This window comes from Triturus cristatus, chromosome 9 (assembly GCF_964204655.1).
Source record: "Triturus cristatus chromosome 9, aTriCri1.1, whole genome shotgun sequence".
Taxonomy (NCBI): domain Eukaryota; kingdom Metazoa; phylum Chordata; class Amphibia; order Caudata; family Salamandridae; genus Triturus; species Triturus cristatus.
In genome coordinates this window covers 165,014,222-165,038,375 of record NC_140592.1, presented here as the reverse complement: position 1 = coordinate 165,038,375, position 24,154 = coordinate 165,014,222, and the positions used below count along the sequence as shown (strand labels likewise).

Sequence of the window (24,154 nt, the reverse complement as noted above, 5' to 3'; positions counted from 1 at the left end):
GATCAGTAAGTTCAATTTGGTCAGTGCAGGGTGTGCGTGTGTACCGTAACGTAAATGTACAATGGGTTACAACATAGAGGCCAAACTCCCATTGCCGGCCCCAGCCCACGTGAATAGGTACCCTGTATTTCGTAGTCTACAACATCCGTAGTTGCCTGAGTGGTTGCTGATGTCGTCCCTCCTCTCCACCCTCCCCCCAACATATGAACCAACCAAGTACTGCGCCCCTTCCCTCCCACAACAGCACCCCAACCGTGCCGGCATCAATATATCCCTCCCCGTCCCAACTCCCTAGCGACCTAAACGTTTGGGTCAACTGTAGATCCATAACATTCCAACCCTGTAGGGGACTGCCCATGGTGGGGGCGCCTGTAGACCCAGATAACCCTCCCTTCCCCTCTCCCACATGGTGGTCTACTACCCGCCATCAAGGCAGGAGCCTGGAGAGGGAGTGTTGGGAGGGGGCCTGGCCTTATACCAAAAAAAAAATTCACACAATTTCCCTTATCCCAGCTATATCGCAGGTGGGTGAGCGCTAGGGGAGTGTCCCATACCTGTATTCAGTAGGATTGTACTCTGATATCCCCCCCCCGCCCGCACTCCATGAAGAGTGGTAGTCCGAGTCTGTCCATGTAGGAGTCCTCATTACCACCCCTTCATCACCCTCTCACCTCCGGCCGCCATGGCACAGTCAATCCGGAAGTGGAGGCAACGCCAATGCCGGGGCGTAGAGATTTTCACTCCCCGCCCCGCGTTTCAGGAGCAGGCGAAGGGGGACGCGATCCCTCAGTATTCGTGGCATGGCTAGGTGAGCGGCGTCGCAGGGTCTTAAGAAAGTTTTCCACCTGCTGAGGATTTAGGCACAGAGTCTAGCGTCCTTGGTGCCTGATGCGCAATTTCGCAGGGTACAATAGAGCATACTCAATGCCAGCTGTGCGCAGTTTTTGTTTTACAGCTGTAAATTTCCGTCTCGACTCCTGAACAGCCATGGTGAAGTCTGGGAATATGGAGAACGCAGTACCCTCAAACTGCAAATTACGCTGCTCTCTCGCCCTCCTCAAGGCCACATCCCGGTATCTATAATTAAGTATGCGTGCCACAATAGGCCGAGGCGGCCCGCCCGGCGGCGGGCGAGGACCAAGCGATCTGTGGGCCTGCTCCACAATCAGATGGGACAAGAAGGCCTCGGCACCAAACGTCGTTATGAGGAGCCTCTCCACAAAATCTTCCATCCGTCCGGTATTGGCACTCTCAGGGATCCCGGTGAGGCGTATGTTGTTCCGGCGGCTACGGGCTTCCAGGTCCTCGTTCTTTGCCGCTATCACTTTCAGGAGGCGGTCCATCTGCGCTATTTGTCTGTCCATAGTACCTGTGCGGTCTTCATTATCAGAAATGCGTTGCTCCACTTCTTTCAGTTGTTCTTCGTGCTTATCCACCTTTAACACAAGAAAGTCGAGCCTGTTGTTTATCGTGTCCATTTTACCCGACTGACCATTCATACTCTGTTGCAGCATTTTCAGCATCTCTTTGACCTCATTTTCCAGACTTGCCGATTGGTTGGACGGCGGCTCCTGCTCCTGCCCGGTGGGCTCCTCCGCCACCGAGCGAGTGCCCTCTTTCTTAGTTTCAAAGTGGAGCCGTTGTTTCCGCCCATCTGTCTTCCCCATCTTGGCTGGTCCGCTCCGGCCCGTCAGGGCACCCTAATTGGAGGGGTGTCTGCCCGTTGTCAGCTGGCCACCTCCCTCCGGGGTTGCTGATGGTAGATAAGTGCGCTGGACCCTGGCGCCGCGGGGCCAAATGACACGCCGGAGGCCCCCCTCCACCACCACCACAGGAACTATGAGGACATGTCGGCGCCTAATCGGGAAGGGCACAGGGGCAGCTCCCCGCTGCAGGCCATGCCAGAGCCAGCGATCCCCGGGGCGGCCGTTCAAGTTAGCCCCCCGCCAACCACGCAATCCACCTCTCGAGTGGTAGAGGCCCGATGACCGCCGCCGCGGCTCACCCCCTCACATCAGAGTCTCTCAGTTTTCCAAGCAACGGTGGGGGAGGCGGTTGAAAGTATGCGGTGGCTGCAGGGAAGATGCCCAAAGCAGCGCAGTGCTCCAGAATCCTGCAGAGGTGAGGAGCATGCCAACAGGTCCGCATTCGCACAAGCGGACGCACTCAGCCCCCCGCGGCGCCCCAAAGCGTGTTTCCGGATTTATATGGTGCCCCGGAGAGTAGGAGCATATAATTTGCAGGGGTTTCGGGATGTGCTCCCAACGATGATCAGCACCTCGGATAGCGGAGGGGACGCTCCAAGAGGTAAGTGGCAGCAGAGCTAGGGGCGAGGGCGCACCCCCCGGGTCACCACCATCACGGCCCCCACTCCCTCCGACATCAGACAGATTCCGCCACAAGGCCCCCGGATGGTCCCCAATCAGCACAGGAGATGCGGCACTCAGGGAGCGCTCCAGCGACGCTATGGCGCTCAATGGGACTGGGGGAGAAAGTCACAAAAACTCCATCAGACCTGCGCGGCGCTCATCCGACCATCCAGGCTCCCGGGTGTGTTTTGCAGGCGATCATCAGGCGGGGTCGAAGCGGCTCCGCATAGAGTCGGCCAGCGCGCAGCGCCCGTCCACCTCCGTCGGCACACCGTTCCAGGGAAGTCAGCAGAACAGCTCCCGGCCGATCTCCAAAGGTCACCGCGCCTCCGCCCTGCCACCAATCTAGCTGTAACCTTCACTGAGGGTGGCGGCCGTCACTCCCCACTCGGGCGTATCTTCGTAGCGCACGGGGAATGTGCGAAGTACCAATAATTGCCGGATAATCGGGCCAGGCCGCCAGAGCCTCACTACGGTGCGGCCATCTTGGTCTGGCGCCACCTAGTGCCCCCCCCAGCAGGTAAAGTTTAATTCTGTGAATATATCGGCTAAAAGTTGTGTTGCAGCACTATGCAGATTGTTGGTTCAAATTCAAGTACAAGCTGCACTGAAGAGGATGGACCTTTAGTTCCACGCTATGGTTAACATCTTCAGATCAACATTACATCATTATAGTGAAGCACATTAGGCCCCACAAAGGTGACGAAGAGCAGAAGATTTATTTTCTAATCATAAAGGTTTATTAGCAGATTAGCAAAGTTACAAACTCAATTAATTTGATTTAGTCATAAATCAGTAATTACCATAAAGGCAAAATGATTGTATATTTCACAGCGATTCAAAACAACAAAACAAAGAGACTATTTAAAGTTGCCCTATACGAAGGGAAATTTCATAATGCTGGTAACTCAGATGTGACATACAGAGCGTGAACGGCTCGCACTTGCAGATTGCTTCTCTGCATGTCGGCTGCTGTCCCTCCCCTCGTCCGCTTCTTTTATGTAAATGTAAATGTCCAGTATTTGTAAAGTGCAAACAATTACCCAAAGGTGTCAAGGCACTGGGGGCCATCGAGAAGATTAAGCAAGCTATTGCCCATAGTCACATGGTGCTGGGCTGATCTGCCGCTGGTGCCGGGGATCGAAACGTGAGCCCTCGGGTTCCGAGTCAGTCGCCCTGGCTGCCGCACCACACCTCTTCTTGGAGACTGCAGGGCCACACGGGGATACGGGTCTTTACTGGGGCTAGCTGCCCTGAGCCTACCTGACTGTGGCAACCACATTAGCTGGGCAGTCCCAACAGTAAACGGTGAGCAAGCCCTCCCCGTCTGCGGGCCTGGCAATAAACCTATGAACCAGCCAGGCCAGGTCAGGGTTCGGCTCGTGGCTTTGGTTCACATGTCTGCGCTGCATGTATTGTTACCCTGCCCTCCTCTTCTTTGACCATTTCTGTGTGCAACCTGCAGCGCGGTTGCCTCGCTTGCTGGGGAGAAACATTGGTAAACATTGGAGGATCATTGCACTTATTGTACCAGCCACTTTGCGTGAAAAAAGCCACTGTCAATATCATGAGTATACCTCATTTTGTATTTTTAGTCTTGCCTTCGATATTTACCTTCTGCTTATAAACGTATACACTTATAAGCCTACAGCCATCAGCTGCCAATACATTCCTGTGCAGTATTGTTTTTCTATCCACTCGTTGCATGGGGACCTGCTAACATGCGTATATGCCTACTGCTTAGCAGTTGTTTTTTGCTGAGGGAGGCGGAGAGTCTGAAGGCGGACGTTACTAAGGTTATTGAGCCTTGGTGCCAAGCCCGATGCTCTGGTAACGTTTGAGCGTCCAAGCAGGGTACTGTGGTGGGGAGTTCAGGACTTGAGCACAATCCCCCTTGCTCACCCCCCCATTGGTCTGGTTGGTCTACTGTTTATGTATTTGGTGGTAACTGGAACAAGCTTGGGCGAATGGTAGAGTTGTGAAGTGACTGTATGAAGTACAGAAGAGAAAATAAGAGGAGATTAGTATGCTAGAGAAAGAAAGAACGAGAAGGTTGATTGAGTAGAGAAGCTCGCCTTTTGTGATCCCTGGGACTCATGCAGACCCTTAATGAGCACTGTTGATCTTTTTGCGTGCAACTGAATATCCAGCCTCAATCGTGCTTACCATTCATATTATTGAAGAATGTAATATTTGATCAGACATGGACTAAAGATTTGATTGGATTTGCCTTGATTAGATACTGACAAGTAGTTGAAATGGTTGTCCCCAGAAAAATTGGTACATTGAAGGACAATACAGAAGAAGCCGTAAAATCCCAGAGTCCGCTACGGACACTTTGTTCTAGAGTGGTACAGAAATAAGACAAGCAAAATAAATCTGGCCTTGTTAGACTGACGAAGAGCTCAATTAAAAAGTATATAACAATTATTGTGAAAAGGGGCGATGCTGAAGAAAAAAAAGGTGTCCTTGGGGGGGATCAAGGCACTACATTACTTCAAAATCCAATGTGGAGAAAGTTGAAACAGCACTGCAGGAAGCTATAGAGTTTATTACAAAGGTAAGAACTGATAAAGAAAGCTCAGAAATAATTCGGGTTGAATCCGATTGGGACTATGAGATTCCAAGTCAGATGTTAAGTCATACAATCAAACCTGACTCAAAGAGTTTTATGATTAAGATTATTACCCGACTCATGGTAAAAGCTTAATAATTCAAAAAGCACCTAGGGTTGACGTGCAAGTGAAGGCGAAAGTACATGGTGCCATGAGTAGTGATTCGTCCTTGAATATAAACCGATACAGAGGAAATTCTCAATAAGCGTAATGTGGTGAGTGATAAGTCAATGCTTGCCCGACTGAATGAGAGTGAGGAAATAATTGACCAGAATAAGATGCCCTTGTGTTCTATACTACCAGAGAATATTCAACCGTGGGAAAGATCCTCTAGCCCTATGATAGAAAAGGAAGAAAACCGTATTGTGAGCAAAACTGATATGCAAGGTAATCAAAGATCATTTACTCTTCCTTTTCTGATAGACTTGTCCTCTGCACAACAGGGAGAGGAATTTGAGTTGTAAACCGAAATAGGACAAGAGAGAATTTTTCAAACTCAAGAGCGAGAAATCTCCTTGCCACAGAAAATGTCTGCAAGGGGCAAAAGCCCTAATAAATACTAAATGGCTGCAGTCAATGAATAATACACTGGAATCTATATCCCTATTGCTGGTGAGATTTGTTAATAAAATTGGCTGTAGTCTAGAAACAGATATGCTAATATTACAAAATCCCATGAAATTAAAGGTTTTTCATCAGCTGCCAAATAATGATGAGCCTGATATTCATGCACAGCAACGAGAGGGTGAAGTTTATATACCCTGTCAGATAGATGCACAAACCATTTGATTGGAAGAAGGGTCCATTCCTAACCTCTGAAAACCCTCCTAAACTCAGTGATTCAGCCAGAGGATTGGGAGGGGAGGGGAAAGGTTGGATAGATGTCACACTCCCTGGACCATGCCCAAGCAGAGGATATAGTATAGTTAAGTTCCAACATGAGCACCTAGTAGAATCAACTAAAAAGGGAATTGTGTATAAAGACATTGAGGAAGCTAGGGAAGCTCTTACATCTGAGAAAGGAGACCGGAACATATGGAACAGAAAAATGTTTTCTCAATCTTTCAAAAGAATAGTGGCATAAAAGAAATGTCAAAAAAATAGTTGTCTAAATACGTCTAGAAAATGAAAAATCAAAGAAAGGTATGAGAATCCTTAGGTTTGCACCTAGAAAAGGAATTTAAGTCCAAGGAAGTTATAACGGTCATTGATGAGGGAACTATTCGAAAAAACAATGTCAACGGAAATACACGATGAAAAGAAAATATTACGCTCAACCAGATGCCAAGACAGGGGTGTATTGGGATACTTGGGAACAAAAAATGAGGAATCGTCATTGGTACGAAATAGACGACAGAATAATGTTGCTGATGGATATCTTCCCAGATGAGGGTCACACATTTTCTTTAAATCCATTAAGGATTTTGACAATTTTTAGCTCACTTCCAAAGCTATAGAAATAGCATACAAAGATATAACCGTGGTCACATTGCTCAAACGAAATAATCAAAAGTATAAAGGCCAAACTGCAGTGATGCACTTTCATTCATGAAAAGTCGCAGAAATGGTCTTAAGTTGTACGGATGATTTAAGATGGTCTATGATATGTATGAAAATACAAATTTTTCTCTTTTAATTAAAAGGAAGCCAAAGATATAAGGAAGATTTAGGTCATATTAGCCAGCTTCGCAATGTATCGACTGCGATCAAAGATCGGACTAGCAAGAAACATTATTTTGGGGAAAGCGATCAAATTCTTATAACAAAATTTCCATTAGGGAAGTTAATCTATAGTAATAGCAATGATACCACTTTGCCAAAATAGACGATTGGAATTGGATAGTGACAACTTTAAATTCTGAAAGTCATACCCCTTAACCATCACCTTGGAAAAAGCGATGATGCCTTAATTTGCTACTTGTTTTCGATTATCGCTGGGTTAAGAAGTTGAAAGATGGGAAAATTACTGCCATTACGTTTTAGGAAACTTTGAAGTCAAGTGATGTTGTGAGAAATGATTTAACTGCTCGTAATATCTGATAGACTTCTAGCTGCAGATTCCTTGCCTTTGAATTTCCCAGGCATCAGACTGGATCTGGAAACGTTTGCATGAGAAATACCCCTGCGTGCCGTTTGGGTGACTCCGTTCGGCTCTGAGTGGCGTCGTTGGCACCAAATCTGTGTTACAGTCACCTATATAGGCACAACGTAGGCGCGCGGACAGCAGTTCTTTTCTTTAAACGCCATTTAGCACTGATCCAGAGAAGAGCTAACTCTCTCTTTTTGACGTACTTTTTTCGATGTTTTGTTGATAAACCATGAGGTTTTGCTCTGATGGCTCCGGCCTTAACACCTGTGGGGTTTTATGGATCCGTTCCTGGACTTGGGTTGGTGCTGGGCATGCCACCGCGACCTTCCTGGTCACCGACCCATTCGGATTCCTGATGATTGGTGTCGACTTTGGCGCCAATGGAGTCTAGAGGCTCGGGTTGTTGCCTGTACATTTTGAATAGTTTTGAGGGATGGGAGAATTGTGAGAGGGGTTTTGGACCCTTTAGAACAACAGTTAGACAATCCTAGTGAGGATTTAAACTGGTATGAGGAGCTTACGAAGGCCAGTGGTCTGGGCACCTCTCCAAGTATTGGTATGCTCTCTCCTCTTACTGTGGCTGCATAGTAGGAGGCTTCTTATGCTATGGTGGTAAAGAGGGAGCCTGGAGCTGCTCTCGGTGCAAGTCAAGATTAATCTCTTGACTGAAGTGCTTCAACCTTGGGCTTCTCCATTGGAATCCTTTATTTTGCCATTTAATCAAGCACTATAACACGCCGCCATTGACTTGCACTGAGTGACCAGAGATTTCTCATTCAACACCCTACTCCTGAGAGCTTGGTTGTCCAAGCCTTGACGTCCCATGGTGTGTTCCCCCCCCCCCCCCCCCCCCCCCCGGACAGGGAATCCAAGAGGCTTGATGCACTTAGGAAGATGTTTTCTTCCGCCAGCCTGGCAAAGCGGTCGGTGAACCCAGCATGCCTATTGGGCTGTTTCTCGCACACCCTTTGGGAAATGGTTGTGCAAGTGCTGCCACAGGTCCCTGAGGAGGCCCAGGCTGTGCTCTCCCAGGCAGTGAGAGGTGGGAGAGATGCAGCAAAGTTCACCATTAGGTGTGGTTTGGATACGACTGACTTGTTGTGTAGAGTGGTTTAGTCGACTGTGACCATGCAGCACCACACCTGGCTGAGAACATCTGGTTTATCGGGTGATGGTCAGGCCAACCTTATGGACATGCCCTTCGATGGGACTCATCTCTTCAGAGAGAAGGCAGACTTGGCGCTGGAGCGCTTCAAGGACTCGCGGGCTACAGCCAGGTCCTTGGGCCTTTCGGTGACACCTTATCCCGAGTCTACCTTTCATCCCTTTCGAGGCAACAGAAGGGGTTTTCAATTGCGTCGGCCGTACTCTAGCCACCCCCCCGCACAGACTTCCAAAGCTGCGCACGGATGTGGTGCGTTTCGACCTTGTGAGTATGGTAGCCAGAAGCCGGCCGCCACACCCTTCCCTTTTCTATCATTTCCTCCTGCTTTACCTCTGTCTCAAGAACGGCTGGCGAAGGATCATCTTATATTGCTCATAGAGGAAGTCACAGCTTTCCTAGTCAAGGGGGCTATAGAAAGGGTTCCAGTTTCAGAAGTAGGCAGTGGTTGATATTTCAGGGATTTTCTGATACCCAAAAAGAACAAAGGTCTTACTCCTATTCTAGCCCTCCGGGCCGTCAATCTCTTCCTCACAAAGGAGAAATTCCGAGTGTTCACTTTGGCTCAGGTCTTGTCTGCCCTAGACCAAGGAGACTGGCTGGTAGCGCTGTACTTGCAGGATGCTTATTTTCACATTCCCATCAGCCGGCCCACAGGCATTACCTGCGGTTCAAGGTATGCCACGAGCACTACAGTTGACTGTGCTACCTTTTGTCCTTACCAGCGCCTCACGGGTGTTCATCAAGGTGATGGCAGTGTTTTCAGGTCATCTGTGCAGGCTAGAGTACCAGTCCTCCCCTACCTCGATAAATAGCTGTTGAAGGAGTCCTCATCCCAGACTGTTTCCCACCTCCAGAAGGTGGCTGACATCCTGCATTAGCTGGGGTTCACTATAACGTGCCGAAGTCACACTTCACTCCTCCTCAGACACTCCCTTTCATCAGAGCTGTTCTGGACACCATGCAGATTCTGGCTTGTCCTCCCGAACAGCGAGTCTAGGATATTCATGTTACGTTACCAATGTTTCAGCCTCTAATCTGGATTTTGGTGAGAATGACTCTGAGGCTGCTGTGACTTCGGTCCCCCTGCATCCTGTTGGTAAATCACACCAGATGGTGTATGCAGGCTCTACAGTGGGGTTTAAGTTCCAGTGGGCCACAGCATCAAGGGAATCTCTCTGACATGGGCCAGATCCCACAGGGAACTGCAAGAGACCTGCAGTGGTGGCTAACAAACCACGATTGATTGAGTCAGAGGCAGACCCCTCTTCCTTTCCCAACCAGATCTCACAGTAGTGACAGATGCATCACTCCTGGGATGGTGCGGCCATCTGGGAGAGGTGGATACCCGAGTACTCTGGCCTCCGGCAGAGTCTGGGCTCCACATCAAATTGTTGGAGCTTCGGGCAATCCAGCTGGCATTGATAGCATTTCTTCTCTCTGTCAAGGGTAAGTTGGTGCGAGTGTTCATGGACAACACGACTGCCATGTGGTACTGCAATAAGCAGGGTGGTGTGGGGTCGTGGGCCCTTAGTCAAGTGGCCCTACACCTCTAGAAGTGGCTGGAACAAGAGGACATGACCCTTTTGGTTCAATATCTGGCAGGTTCTCTGAGTGCCAGAGCAGACTAACTCAGTCGCCAATGCCTAGCTGATCACAAATAGCGTCTTCATTCAGAGATGGCTCACGGTCTCTTTCGACAGTAGGGAGAGTCTTGGTTAGATCTGTTCGTCTCTGAAGAGAACGCACAATGTCAGCGGTTTTGCGTGCTAGTGTTTCCAAGGCGGCTATCGCTCTGTGACGCTTTTCGTCGCAAGTGAAGCTCAGTCCTCCCATACGCCTTTAGGCCTGTACAACTTCTGCCCAGAGCTGTCAAGAAGATCAAGAATGACTGGGCCCAAGTCATTCTTGTGGCTCTGGTATCCCAAGCTTCTTCGAATGAGCATTGATCCTCAGATCAGGCTGCCCCTAGAGGAGGATCTTCTGTTGCAGCTTCAGGGAACAGGCCTCCACCCAAACATGTCAACTCTTCAACTCTTTGCTTACTTGCATTGAGATTGAGCGGCGACAGTTGATGGCTTCCGACCTTCCTCCTGAAGTCTATAAAGATATTTTGGCGGCCAGGCGACCTTCCACCAAGTTGGTATACGCCTGCTGTTGGCAAAAAATTGTAAGACGTTGTACAGAAAAGTCCATTGACCCTCTTTCTCCCTCTCTTTCTGATATTCTTCTCTTTATTTTTACTATTGCCCAGCAGAGCTCCGCTCTGGGCACTCTCCAGGGGCATCTTTCTACTCGGTCTGCTTTCCTTAGTCTGCCTGACCAACCCTCTTTATTCAAGTCCCCTATTGTAAATAGATTCTCGAAAGGACGTGCGTATATGTTTTTCCCTACGCCTTTCACTATTCTCCAGTGCGATCTCCACCTAGTTCTCACGTTTCTCATGTGCGCTCCCTTTGAGCCACTACGTAATTCTGCCCTATGGTTGCTTACCATTAAAACAGCATTCCTAGTGGCTATTTCATCTGCCCGGAGGGTGAGTGAGCTGCAGGCTTTATCTTCCACACCTCCCTATCTCATGACATGCCCGAATAAAGTGATGCACCTGAGCCTCCTACCTTGCTAAAGTGGTGACCCTATTCCATCTGGACCAGTCGGTCACACTGCCCACCTCTTTTGCTCCTCCACTTCCCTCTAAGGAAGAGTAGCATCTTCAATGTCTGGACCCTAAAAGAGCGTGGGCATTATACCTTGACCGCACAAAAAAAGTTCCGGGTGAACGACCAACTCTTCGTGGGTCATGTGGGAGCAAAAAAGGGGCAGGCAGTGCAGATACAAACCATTTTGCGCGGGGTCGTTATCTGTATCCCTGGCTAAGAAGCAGCCTCTGAGAGCTTACGAGCCCATTCCACCAGAGGGAAGGCTGTGACCACGGCATTGGCTCGGAGTGCTAGTCCTGGACATCTGCCAGGCTGCAACGTGATAATATAGTAAAAAGTGGTCCCAGCACAACATAAACAATACAAAGCAAACATTAAATAAACAAAAATTAAAGCAAAAAGAGAGTTCAAGTGTTATTTAATCACACTGAACATCCAATTTAATGTAAACAGCTTGAACATTTCAGCAAATAACACTTCACGAGATAGATCAAGTGTGCCCAAACAGAGAAAGGTAGGAAAGGAAGATTCAGTGAATTGGTGTGAAATTAGAAGAACATGTGAAGAGGAAAATATATAATTTCATTGACAATCAAATTGACAGGCATGTTTCTCTTAATGCCACATATTATTCATGAAACTAATCACTGAATATAATACACTGTGCATATAAGTTGCCATGTAGACTGAAAATCACAGCGCAGCATGCACTGTTGATGTTACTGGTAGGTAGGTTATGTCGACGTTTCGACCCCCTGGTTCGTGTAGGTCTTCTTCGGGACCTGACAAAATGGGTTCTTCCTCAGGACGTGGGTGAAAGGCGAAAAAGTGGAAGGGCACCGTTACTGCCTGGGTTGGCAGGTTTCTGAGACGCGGGATGTCGTCAAAGAAAAAGGGTCCTAAGTCGCCCAGCGGTACATGGGTGAGAGTGATGGCCACTTAGCCAAGGTGAAATCAATCCCTTATCAATTGAATTACTGCCTGTGTACAGCCGTAGGTAAATCAACATGGGCTGCGGCAAGTCGAGGGGTATTGCATCCACTCTATCACTGTAAGAGAATGAATCCTTTACGTGTGCTCTCCTGCTCTCAGCTCAACCCTGCAACGTGGGCTTCATTGCACACGTTTGCTAAACACTACTGCCTGGAAAGGCTGGTCTGCAGGAATAGGCATGTCACCCGTTCGGGCCTGCAGGACTTTCTAGTCTAGTGATTTGTTCTCAGCCCACCACCAGGAAGTGTGGCTTGGGTATCAATTCAAAGGTAAGGAATCTGCAGCTAGGAGTCTCTCTCAGAGGAATAAGTTACTTACCTTCAGTAATGCATTATCTGGTAAAGACAATATCTAGCTGCATATTCCTTACGCACCCACCCATGACTCCCCTTCTCTGCAGACTCATTTATAGGGTTACCCCCTTGGTAAGGCCCGAGTTTAAACGCATGCTAGTCAGTTCACTTCATGGCTCTGCGCTTCTGGCATGGAAAAAGTGAAAAATAACTGGCTCTCGCGTGGCGCCATTATAGGTGACCGCGGCGTCCCATCCAGTGCCAACTATGCCGATGAGCCACCCGGCGGCGCACAGGGGTACTGCTCACGCAAACGTTTCCAGATCCATTCTGATGCCTGAAATTGAAAGGTAAGGAATCCGCAGCAAGAAATTGGCTCTACCAGATAATGTGTTCCTAAAAGTAAGTAAGTTGTATGTTAAGGCTGTACAAGGGCAATATGGTAGGGCATCTAGTGGTCTCCTATCATTGGTATCCATATAGAGGGACATAAAGACTGAGGATTTGTGATGAATTTAAAGATTCCCTGACAGTTTTAAGAACAAATGTTAATTAGAAGACCCCTTATAAGCCCAATGGAGCTAAAGATCTTATCATTGTAAACGCATACTTTCTGCTGAACAAGCCTCCGAATAAGCACGTCCAGCAAGTGATACTCCTTTTCGATATGGTAAGTATAACATATCCACGGTGTGCAACCGTTGTATTTGATGATCTTAATGCAAAAATGTTTAATCCTGATTTGTGCAATTTAATTTAAATCAGAAAAGGAAGCAAGTATAAATATTCCACCTCAATTGCAACACAACTAGCGGTCCCAAAGGAAGGAAAATGACTAGTTACTTAAATGCATTTAATTTGATCGTTCTTAATGGAAGATGTATAGGGGATCAACCTAGTAAGCCAACGTTTGACAAAGGCAAAATGTTCTCTTTTGATTATGCAATGATATCAATGTAGAGGTTTTGCTTAGTTGATGGCTTGATTATAGTGGAATTGGCTGGGAGTGACCATCTTCGATTAACACTTGATTGCATGACTAAATAAAGAGATATCTGGTGGAATTCAGCTCATACTCTGTGTAAGAAGGACCGAAAAAGAATTTGCTTAGTCAAAATGACGAATCAAGTTAAACAAATGGTTCAGAATTTTCTGACCCTATATTACAGAAGCCCAGTTAATAAAATGATGATGGAATATGAAAAGTTGGTAAATGAAATATGCCAACTGTCATTTAAGTCTAGGAATATTAACAAAAAGACAAAGGCCATATCACGGTTTGAGGGGAAAAAAGTTAAAAGCAAGGGCCGCTTTAAATAAGAAAATAAGAGAAGTGTACAAATCTGACCTTGGGTTAGAAGTCTGCTGATTAAGGCTTATAGGAGAGATTTTAGAAGGGATAAATGAAAGGTTGATTGGAATTTGAAGGAGAGTATTTGGACAGAAGTTATTGCAGCCTTCCGTTGTGGAAGAGCTAAAACTCTTTTGGTAAGTACTGGGTAAAACACTAGGGGGGGGGGTGTAAAGAAATTAAAGGCCTGCCCAGTGGATGAAGAACAGTGGGTTAAGTATATTAGTTATCTTTATTGTGTTGAAGAAAATTAAAGTAACAAAGAAATTGAAATGCAGAAATATCTGGTTAACTGCCAGGGGAATACAGGTTCTAATAGGATCAAGAATAACTTAATTTAATTCGCTCAGTAAAGGAGGGTACAACTATAATGAAGAACATAAAGCGCTCGTGTGCCCAAGGCCCGGTTGGACTGTCAGCAGATATAACCCCATAATGTTAAGTTAAGGAATCGAGAAATGGGAAAAAGGAGCAGAAGGTGTCTGCAAGTAAAGCCTCTAAAAGGAAGAATCGAAGATTAATTCAGGTAAATGGGAAGGGATTTGCTCAGCAGTCTTAACTCTTTAAGCAGGAGCAAAAACATACATATATTCTCAAGAATCTAACTAATTCATCCACTCACAAATAAAACATGCAATTCTCGACCACTTGCAACACTCACCAATGTTCTCAGGAAGAGGTAATCCATCAGGAATGGCCATTACATGATAAGGCTACTTCACCCTTTTTCCCAGCCATCGCACAATGAAGCTTAAAGCTGCACAGCCTTCAGGCGATATCTTGTTGCTGAATGACACATTTCGGTCAGCTTGTCTCAAACACAGGTGTAGAAATTTACTATCCAGTTTGTACAGAACACATACTGAGAGCATTTCTCACTGAAACAAAAAAATTTCCAACATTTAATTTACTCAAACTCCTGTAGCTTGGCTACTGAAACGAGAGAAAAGGGAGAGAGAATCACAGCAGCCCAAAGTACATTGATATATCGGCATAATGCATTACAGTTGAGACCTACATTAACTATGACTAGCGTAATGTGAGTATCACTAACTATGGTCAACTTTAACATGAAAATCGCACTGTGAATATATGTATATGTAAAGCAAATTCATATATAGGTTAGGCAAATGAAAATCAGCAGAGCGTCGCCAGATTAACAATTTGAGAACAAATGGTGTGCATTAGGTGACATGTTAAGGTGCAGTCATTTTCACTATGTAACTATTTTGTGTCATTTTTGCTGATAAGATTAATGTCGGTCATTCCCGGCTCAACACGACCTAGATCTTGAGTCTTTGATAACTAAAAGGGCAAGACCATGTGAGCTATCTAAAGCGACTAACCTTTTTCCTTTTTGACAGAGTTTAAACTTCCAAAGCTTGACGGCACAGCAAGGATAATTACGACTATTAAGTCGATTCTCCCGATGATCCTTGCTTAGCCCCCCCAATTAATCTTTTTACTTGTAATATGTCCCTGCTGTTCGGTATTCTGGTGAATTTCTTTTTTGCTTGTGTTCGTTTCATGTTGAAAGAAGACTTGAATCAATCTCCCTCCTTTAAAAATGATCACATTATTTCACTACTTCCTTATTGTGCAAAGGAAACAGAAAAAGAAGTGAATGCATAACATTTGAATTTCATCAAGGTCAACACTACTTTTCAAGCACAGTTTCAGCCCTTCCACATAACAGAAGTGATGCCAGTTGCTGTTCTCAACTAACAGATACTCTTGGATCATGCAGCACTGATTTTACTCGACCTGTCAACTGCCATAGATGTGGTGTCATTCCATCATATTGGATAGCCTGAAAAGTGTTTGGATTGGAAAGAAGGACCTAGACTGGACCTGCTCCTTCCTAACCTACCAAAGCCAGACTGTCTTTTTGCCGTCTACAAGGTCTACAACTTGAACCCTTTGTAGAGCGTTCCAGGGGGCTCTTCACTTAGTCCAGCGGTTTTTAACTTATAAGTGGAACCTTTTACAGATATGTTTTCTTTCAGCGTGTATTTGCAATGTGGACGATGCAGCGATTTTTGGTAAACCCAATGGTTAAATTGTAGCAGCTCATCGCTACTTTAACTTTTTCAGATTGGATGTAAGGGTGACAAGGTGGAGGTGATGGTTGTAGGATGGCACGCCTTCGGTTTGGACTTCAATTGTGGTAGAGCATCTTGAGAAACTGTCCTTTGCGCAGCAAAGAGTGTGAAAAAAGGAGGCGTTCCATTCAGTGAAAAGGTTCATGATAAAGGTGTCTAAAGTACAGATCACGTGTGTTTTTTTTCCCATAACAATTCCCATAACAAAGTGCTCAGGAAAATTCTGCCTTTTTTTATAGGAAGATCTACTTGTAATAATCCTGCAGGCAAATGTGGGGTTCTAAATTCACTATACCGATACTATCTCAGCCTCGGGCCTGCACGACGTACCATCTTCAACTAATCCATAACATGGCTGTATGTCTGGTTCTGAGTCATCCTCCTTGGACTCCAATATCGGGGCATCCATGGTGAATAAGAGCATGCTTTTAAAAAAACTTCATATCTGCGGTCGTCACTGTGAGGCAAAGGCCCAGCTTTTGTCAGGCAAACTTTTCCTTGGTATCGCTATGCTCATGCTTTACGATCTGCTTCACTTCTAACGGACCAAAAGTTTAGAAGGCTAGGACGCTGCACTTTTTCCTATCGGGCAGCTATGGCATGGAATTGTTTGCCTTTGGAGATTAGAGTCTCTGCCAACTTCTTAGGCTTCAGGAAAAAATTGAAGACCCAGCTATTTAGGCAGTAATTTTTTGGGGTTTCTGGTGAAAGGGTTATATAGGTCTCTAATTTAGTGCCAGGACACCCTTGGGTAATTACATTCTTTATAATCCCCTTAATAATAATAATAGAAAACCTTTTAACATGTTCGACTCACTGCAGCAAGTGCCAACCTTGACAGCTGGGAAGGGAACACCCGTATGTGTTCCTAGATAGTGTATTGTGGACTATGAGGTCCAAAATTTTGTTCCAGAGCAGAACAGTTTTTAGGTCTCCGCTGTCGAAAGCAGCGCATGCGCTGCTCTCTGCATTGAGAGCTTCTTGGAATCAATACAGATTCCGAAGCTCTCGGAGGTGGAGTTGAAGCCCCGCCCATCTTTCTAATTGGTTCATGTCATGTAGTATGCAAAACGTAGGCTTTTCATTGTAAAGGAGGCTTCTTAGTCCCTCCTTGTTGCTGCCTTGTCTCCTTTTGGGCACGCCCATTGGGCTTCGATCTTTTACCGACGACATGACACTCTCTCCCTAATTAGCTGGGACGCACTGTTTTCCACACAATGCCAATAGCTTTTTGTTGAAGGGCAGTCAAACCGATATGTGCCTTGTCTTTTACTGTATTTCGGAGCGCGGCACCCGCTTCAGGCACACCGCGCTCAGTTTATTTATTTACTTATTTGCCTGGAGGACTTGTGGCTGTGTGGTGGATGGGGGGCTAGTGTTGCGTGGCTCCCTTCGTGACTGTATTCCGTGAGTTGGAAGTGGCGTTGTGGAGGAGGGCAGCGGGCGGCGCAAGGCTCCCCCTCCGCTGCTCCTTGCCTCGGGCCGTGCCCCAGATCTGCTCTTCTGTCTGGTTTTTCTTTGCTCCCCCATCCGCTCGTGCCTTTTTCTTGTTTTTTTTTTTTAATTGTTGGTGAATATTGGTGTGACTTTCTCATATCGTTCCCACTTCAGCCTGAGGTTTGCATTGAGAGATGCTAGTCTGGGAAAGGGAACCAGACCCAATAACTAATCGAAAGGGGCATGCCCCAGGTCATGAAAACAGCTCCATCAATGCCAGATGCCACACCAGAACCTGGGAAATCTGTTGTATGGCCCCACACTCCAAGCAAAAGAGCTAGGTCCAAACCACAGGAGCATGCATACACCAGCACTTTCCAGGCTGCACTAGACTGTTCAGATGTAGCGCCTCAATCCTATTAAAAACAAGCATTGGCATAGCCAATAGGTCTCGCTTTTGGGACCTTATAAGTATTTAGTTATGCAGCACAATATCCTTGGTGCAACATCAACTGTTGCATGCCTAAACACTTCTAAGGTCCCAAAGGTGAGACCTATTGGCTATGCCAGTGCTTGTTTTCTTTGCCTCGTAACACTCCATACAGTGCTCGTGGTTTCAGTTCACTCGCTCCGTTCTCCCTCTCTTTTTTTTTTTTTAATGCAGTTTTATTTAGAGTAAACCCCACCCCAATGTATTATTAAAGCACTTTATATGAGCGCCAGTTACTCTGCACAAGACCATGTTTTTGTAGGAGAAGGGAGATTAAGTAACTTGTGGAGTTGCCCAAGATCACAGGATGTTGCTCCAACATCGAAAGAATGCTTTACGTGAGTGCCAGTTACTTTATGCAAAGGACACATTCTTTTTGTATAAACCGGGAGATTAAATGATTTGCCCAAGATCACAGGATATTATGCCGACGTCAAGACTTGAACTGGTTTTCTAGCTCTATAGTCGCCAGATCTGCGCGTGCAAGCCACAGAGCATCCTCTGGTGCCATCTGTTGTCTGTGAGATAAGGCTCCCAGGCTTGCAAATTAAAAATAGTCTGTCCCTCATTGCATCCCAGCAACGAGTTTTAAAGCTCCACCTAGTGTGTGTGTGACTACATCGTGCAGACTGTGAGGCTGCCACACCTTGTGGCTTCAGTTCTGTACTTCCGTCAGCCGAAAGGCTCACGGATTTGTGGTCTGTGCTTCCACATCCCAAGTGATGCGACCCTCTTTTACTCAGCAATACCACACATGCTACAAAAAAACATTTTCTACAGCATAACAAGAGACTTCGATGGCTTAATAAATGGCTGCTGGGTGCACTGCAAGGTCAGAAGGAGCGCTCCCTTAAGCAAGAGGTGGCTGAATGAAAGCTGTAAATGATGCACTCTCTCCCGCAACTGTAAATATCAAGTTGTGACTGAGATGTGCGCTACTAGTAGCATTGGAAAACCAGACGGGGTGACATTGAAGAGCGAGTGGAAATGAGAGATGTACACATGGTATGGTGAGGTGGGAAAAACAGGATAGACGAGGCATGCAGAGGAGCAGGAGACATGAGGATAGGGGTGGGGGAGACTGGATCTGGGGGCAGAATGAAACTGGAGAGACAGACATCGGAGGGGAAGAAGATGGATACGCAGAAGACTTAAGAAACCATGGGGAAACGGTAAAACTGGAGAGGCTGGAGGTGGGCACGGAAGATCCACATATACGGATGGAGGTGAGGTGAGAGGAAGAAACCCTAGGAAGCTGGGGATGCAGATATTTTGAAGGACGCGGACAGGCCACGCATGGGAGAGAAGGCAAAATGATCGATAAGGGGACACTGCAGAGACACATGGGGAGGGCTGAGAGAAATAGGGGCGGGGAAAGAAGGAGAGAATACACGTTGGGAAACGAGCTTTGAAGAGACACGAAAGAGAAAAAGATGCGCGTCCGCGAGACGCGCTCTGTGGTGGGGGGAGGGGCGAGCAAGATGGAGGCAGAGCAAGGCGCGCGCATGGGGGGTAGAGGAGCATGCTGTAAGCCTTAATGAGCCATGAAAGTATGGCAGATGACGGCTGTGCACGTGCGCGAACCGCAAGCTTGAGGCCAGCAAAAGCCTCTGATAGCACTTTGAAAACCCACTAACTAAATGTCTCGCAGAGCAGCGCAGCCGCTGGCTCAGGCGAGACCTTAAAAGAGCTACAAATTGCACAGGAGCCTGATTAGACGGTAGTAACCGAGCTCCTGCAGCTATGCGGTGCGAAGGGCTGTTGTGTGTGGGGGGGTGGAGGCAGGGGAGGGGGGCGCCCACTCATCACTGAATTACGCCTCTGTGGGCGGCATCAACAAAGCACATTATTGTCACTTATTCACATAAAAAGTGATATCGTAATCACGTTCACATTTTCAATATTTAATGTATTTCGCAGTTAAATCGCAGGTACAATCTTTACAATATAGTTAAATATTTCTAAGCAAATATTTGCATAGTATACAATGCACATGTTCACTGATAATCCACATACTCCTGTCTATTTCTTTAGCACTCAACACAGGGTGACACCCCTGCCTTATTCCTCATCCATCAGCATGTCAGGGTAGTAAGAAGAAGCCATAGTGCTTCCTTCCTACGCATCTTGTCATCGTTTAACTTCTTTAAGAGATAGCTGTCTGATTGTTGGATGTCTTTTAGAGATGTTGCTCAGATATCATCATTAAAAAGCTAGAGAGACACTGATTTATCATTCTAGAGCGTCTTTTAGAGCTGCCAGTTTGTCAATGTTAATCATGGTTCAATGAACCCATTCTTTGAAATATTTGGACACCTTTATAACGGAGACGACTTGCTTTTTTGTTGCAAGCGTCGCGTATGGCGGGAAGCTGGGGAGTCGTCCGGGTCGCTGAGAGCAGCACACACGTCGCGAAAGCAACACCTTAATTTTTTTAGCATCGGGAAACACGTAGGACTTGACAGCCTGGTGCATTCAGATGTGGCTGTTTATTCATTTGGATTTTTGAACATGTTGTAAAAGCTGTTTCGCTCTGTTTTCTCTTGGCCTGGAGTTGCCTCTTCCTGCATGTACTTTTAGGAGTTAGACGTCTGGAAGAATGACGTAGTGCTCAGGAGCAGGGGTGGGCGTCATTGTCATTTTTCTGCCCCATTGAACTGTCAGTTTTTAGGTCTCGCTAGCGTAGGCTGCGCACATGCGCAGTCTCGCTGGCGAGATTTAATGTTTACAGGTATTTTCTGTAAGGGGCTTTAAGCCCCGCCCCTCCTTTCCATTGGCCGGCGTCACCATTTATGCTAAACGGTGGCCAGCCATTGGAAAAGAGCTTGTTGTGACGTTTTCGCTCGGCTTTTTGAGCCGTCCCACTTGGACGGCCTCGCCTGCTTTTCTTCTGAAGTAAAAGGTTTCTTATCTTTATGGGGCAAACACATGGCCCCATAAAGATAAGAAACCTTTTAGCAGGCGAGGCCATGGCAGAAAAAGCCAAACGAAAACGTCATGGTGTCTTATGGGGCCCTGGACTTTGGATTGTCAGAGTGCATTTCCGTGGACTTCTCAGTGTGTGTATGAGCTCATGCGTGCAGGAGATGCTCCATCTGTTTCCTCCATCTTCAGGGGCGTAAAACACTGCTGTTGTTCCATGAAATAATAAACCATAGCTGGACTTAATATTTCACTGACTCACCCCCCTCACCCTCCACCTACCACATAAACACACACACAGCTGACCCGGACTCACAGCCAAGGCAAGCGGCGTCGCAAGTATATAAACATTAACAATGCAGCCCCCTGGGCCCCAGTAGAAGAGCGCGGAGCACAGCAGCAACGCACCTACCGGATGCGACTCCTCCCAGGTGTCGGCCGCCTCCGGTGCGGTCGTCCCCCCCCCGGGTACACCCGGCATGTCTTGCGCGGCGGGTCCTCCGTCCCCAGCCAGGGAGATCCAGTGGCGTCAGTCGGGAAGACATTGTCAAGGCTTTGACTGCACTGAATCCTGGCCTGGTGGTGCAACCTGCAGGCACCGCGAAAGCCCCTCACAGCACCCGACGACTACAGAAGCCCCAGGAAGTGGTTCTATTAGCCGCAGACACCGCCGGCAGCACGACAACACTAGCACCTGCAGCCTGAGCCAGCCCTACCCCAACCATGCTCCCGCCCCTTCCTCCCCCTCCCTGCTGCACTCACAGCTTAGCACTCCCGCCGCCCCCAGATCCGGAGCTGCCAAGTTATAGAGCTCCCAGCCTCCCATAGCAGCTCTGGCCGCATCTGCTGATGAAGAGGATAACTCTTCCTTCTTACTTGAGGACCAGGCTAGTGCCTCACACTGAAAGACATGCCATAGGTTTGCCTTTTCGAAAAAACCCTGCTTCAGTGTTTTAAGTATTAAGAACATGAAGAGGTGGGGTTCTCTAAGAGAGGCATGTTTTCTTAAATTCACTGAGATAAAAAATGCCAATGTTGCCAGGACTTTTTGTGCACAAATTAATTCACAATGGTGAACCACGCCTGAATACGAGTGAGGCTACTTCTGCTCAGGCCCCCTGCCCCTGCTCAATCTCTGTACATTATTGTGCCTGCCCAGCAAGAGACTGGTAATGACACCTCCGCCCCCTTGTTAGAAGGGAAGTGATGAGCATTAAAAATGCAATAGGTCTCGCCTTTTATTAAGTTAAAGCCATTTGCTTTGCTATACAATACCATTAGCAAAGCAAATGGCTTTAACTTAATCAAATGCGAGACCTATTGCATTTTCAATGCTTGTTCTGTCATGGCGAATGCAGACTGCTAAACCACGTAAAACTAGATAAAATGAAAGCTGACACACTCTAAGGGCAGAAACGACAACAACATTCCTGGTGAACTCAGAGCAAAACAGCCTTCAGAGAACAATGGGGCACTTTCAGAGGAATATCTGAGAATGGAGCGCATTCTTGCCCGGCATGTAGGCCGAGGGCTGCTTCTGCCCTAGCTTAACTGCCCTATCTAGCGTTCCTTTCCCTTCAGGATAACCATTATTGTAGTCGGGCCGCCCCAGGAATGCTGGCGTTTGCTACATGCCTGTGTAATGGGCCAAAAAATTAAGCATGAGGTTCTTTGAAGTCGTCGTCTTCCTCCCAGTTTGTTTGTTTTGCCCTGAAGCGGTGGCATTGGCTGGCGCCTTCAGGGTAAGATAAACCTGGTCAAATAGTCTGGTAGCCATAGGTAGAGTTTGCGAGTGAACCTAAGTTACTGTAGTGACAATTTCTTCTACTACTGGGCAGTGTAAGCAGTAGGTTTAGCAAGCTGTCTTTTGACGTATTGTTACTTGTTCTTTAAAATATACATGGCGTGGGATTTGGCTCCACCCAAAAGATATACTCTGATCCAATGCCTTTTGGTGCATCATTTCACCTCCCAGGAAGTTCTTTCATTGGAATGCGGGAGGGGCTATTTTACATCTGGAAAGTAAACAATCATCATGTTGGTTGTCACATTTAGTTATTTATCGCCTATGTGAATTTTATATAGAAAATAATCGTGTTTTGGCACCTTTTCCCCAGTATTGAGAAATCTAATACTGTGTGTCTTAATATGGTGAACAACATTTGTGAATGGCTGTTTACTTGCGTTTGTTGCATTACAGCCAGACCTGGTGGATTTACAATGCATTTTGTCCGACCACACTCCAGCCATATCTAGGGTGACCAGATTTTGAGAAGGAAGTTTGGGACAGAATAGCATAAAAGTATGAATAAAGCCTTTCGGCTTACTTTTATGTCTGGCCTGTCCTGATTTTGTGTAGCCTTGTTAAAACAAGCATTAAAAATGCAATAGGTCTGGCCTTTTATTAAGTTAAAGCCATTTGCTTTGTTATACAATACCATTAGCAAAGCAAATGGCTTTAACTTAATCAAAGGCGAGACCTATTGCATTTTCAATGCTTGTTATTTAACCATTTAACTGATGGCATTTAGACCCTGTTAAAGGCATATTGTATTTATTAGAGTTGCACCAGGTAGGTTCAAGATTATCTCCTTAATTGCATGGGGCTTTTAGTTCATAAAACAGCCCAGTTTTTGCACCATACTGTGCAGAAACTAGTAAATTAGTTTATTGGGAGATCACATTTTATACTGGTTTCGGCTTGACTGAGGTTACAGGGGCTGCTAGTCCTTGGGCACTCAGCAAGAATAATAATTGAAGAGGAACTAGTACTGAGTATGTTTGATTTGTCTACTGAAAACTGGGGTGGTGGGTGAAGCCGCCATTTTTACATACAATTTACTGCACACCTGGCCATGCCTGCCCCACTTGTATTTATATATCCACTGTATAAATGAAGACCACTTCTCACCACCAGCACTTCTCCCACCCAGCAACAAATACCTAGCTTATTTAATAAAATAAACTTATGCTCCATTATGAAGAATGATTGGGGCTCCAATTTGCTTATTAATGTAGGAACCTGTTCGATGTACATACCTGCTACTTAGAAAATTGACTCTCTTTGTGTTTTATTGTTTGGCTCCTCATACGTATCTACCATATACACAGTGTTTTACAGATGAGCATGATGCGTTGGGATTAAACTTTTTAATATAAATATTCTCAAATCACTTATTTTCTATTGTTTGAACATTTCAAGTCCCCTTCCAGATTAAACCTTTCACTTTTTTGCCTTTGACTTTGAATATGAGCAGTAAGGGAAGGGCTTTTGGAGTGTGGAAGCTGCTGTGTGTGCCCACCACCCAGAACATTGACTTAACTGTGCAACCTATATTTGTGTGCCTCTCCTTGCAATTCACAACTAAGGTCAAGGGCTAATGACCACCAGTAAGAGTCCCAACTCTGATTTACTTGAAATAAATAGTTCATGCCGACACGTATTTGCACTTTTATGTTTGGGTATCATTTTATCCTTCGATAATAATTTTTATTTTTGTTTCATTCATTTAGGTTCAAAATATATGTGAAAAGGGATTACATGTTGGGCACTCCAAAATATCAATTCTTGGAAATCCTTCTATGGGTAATGTATCTTGCCCTCAGACCAGTTGTGTATATATGTTTGATATATTTGTGGTTATTGGAAACCATTTCTAGGATTTTTGGAT

At 46.3% G+C, this 24,154-nt stretch overlaps 1 protein-coding gene across 4 annotated transcripts in view; it reads left to right on the top strand.

Moving 5' to 3' along the window:
* TASOR (transcription activation suppressor) overlaps positions 1–24,154 on the top strand; it is a 1,129,919-nt gene that overhangs the window by 150,992 nt on the left and 954,773 nt on the right. For all 4 annotated transcript variants that reach the window (XM_085624658.1, XM_085624660.1, XM_085624657.1 and 1 more), the window contains exon 4: positions 23,997–24,069. In XM_085624658.1, coding sequence (XP_085480784.1) covers positions 23,997–24,069 — 73 coding nt within the window. The remainder of the gene's footprint in view (positions 1–23,996; positions 24,070–24,154) is intronic.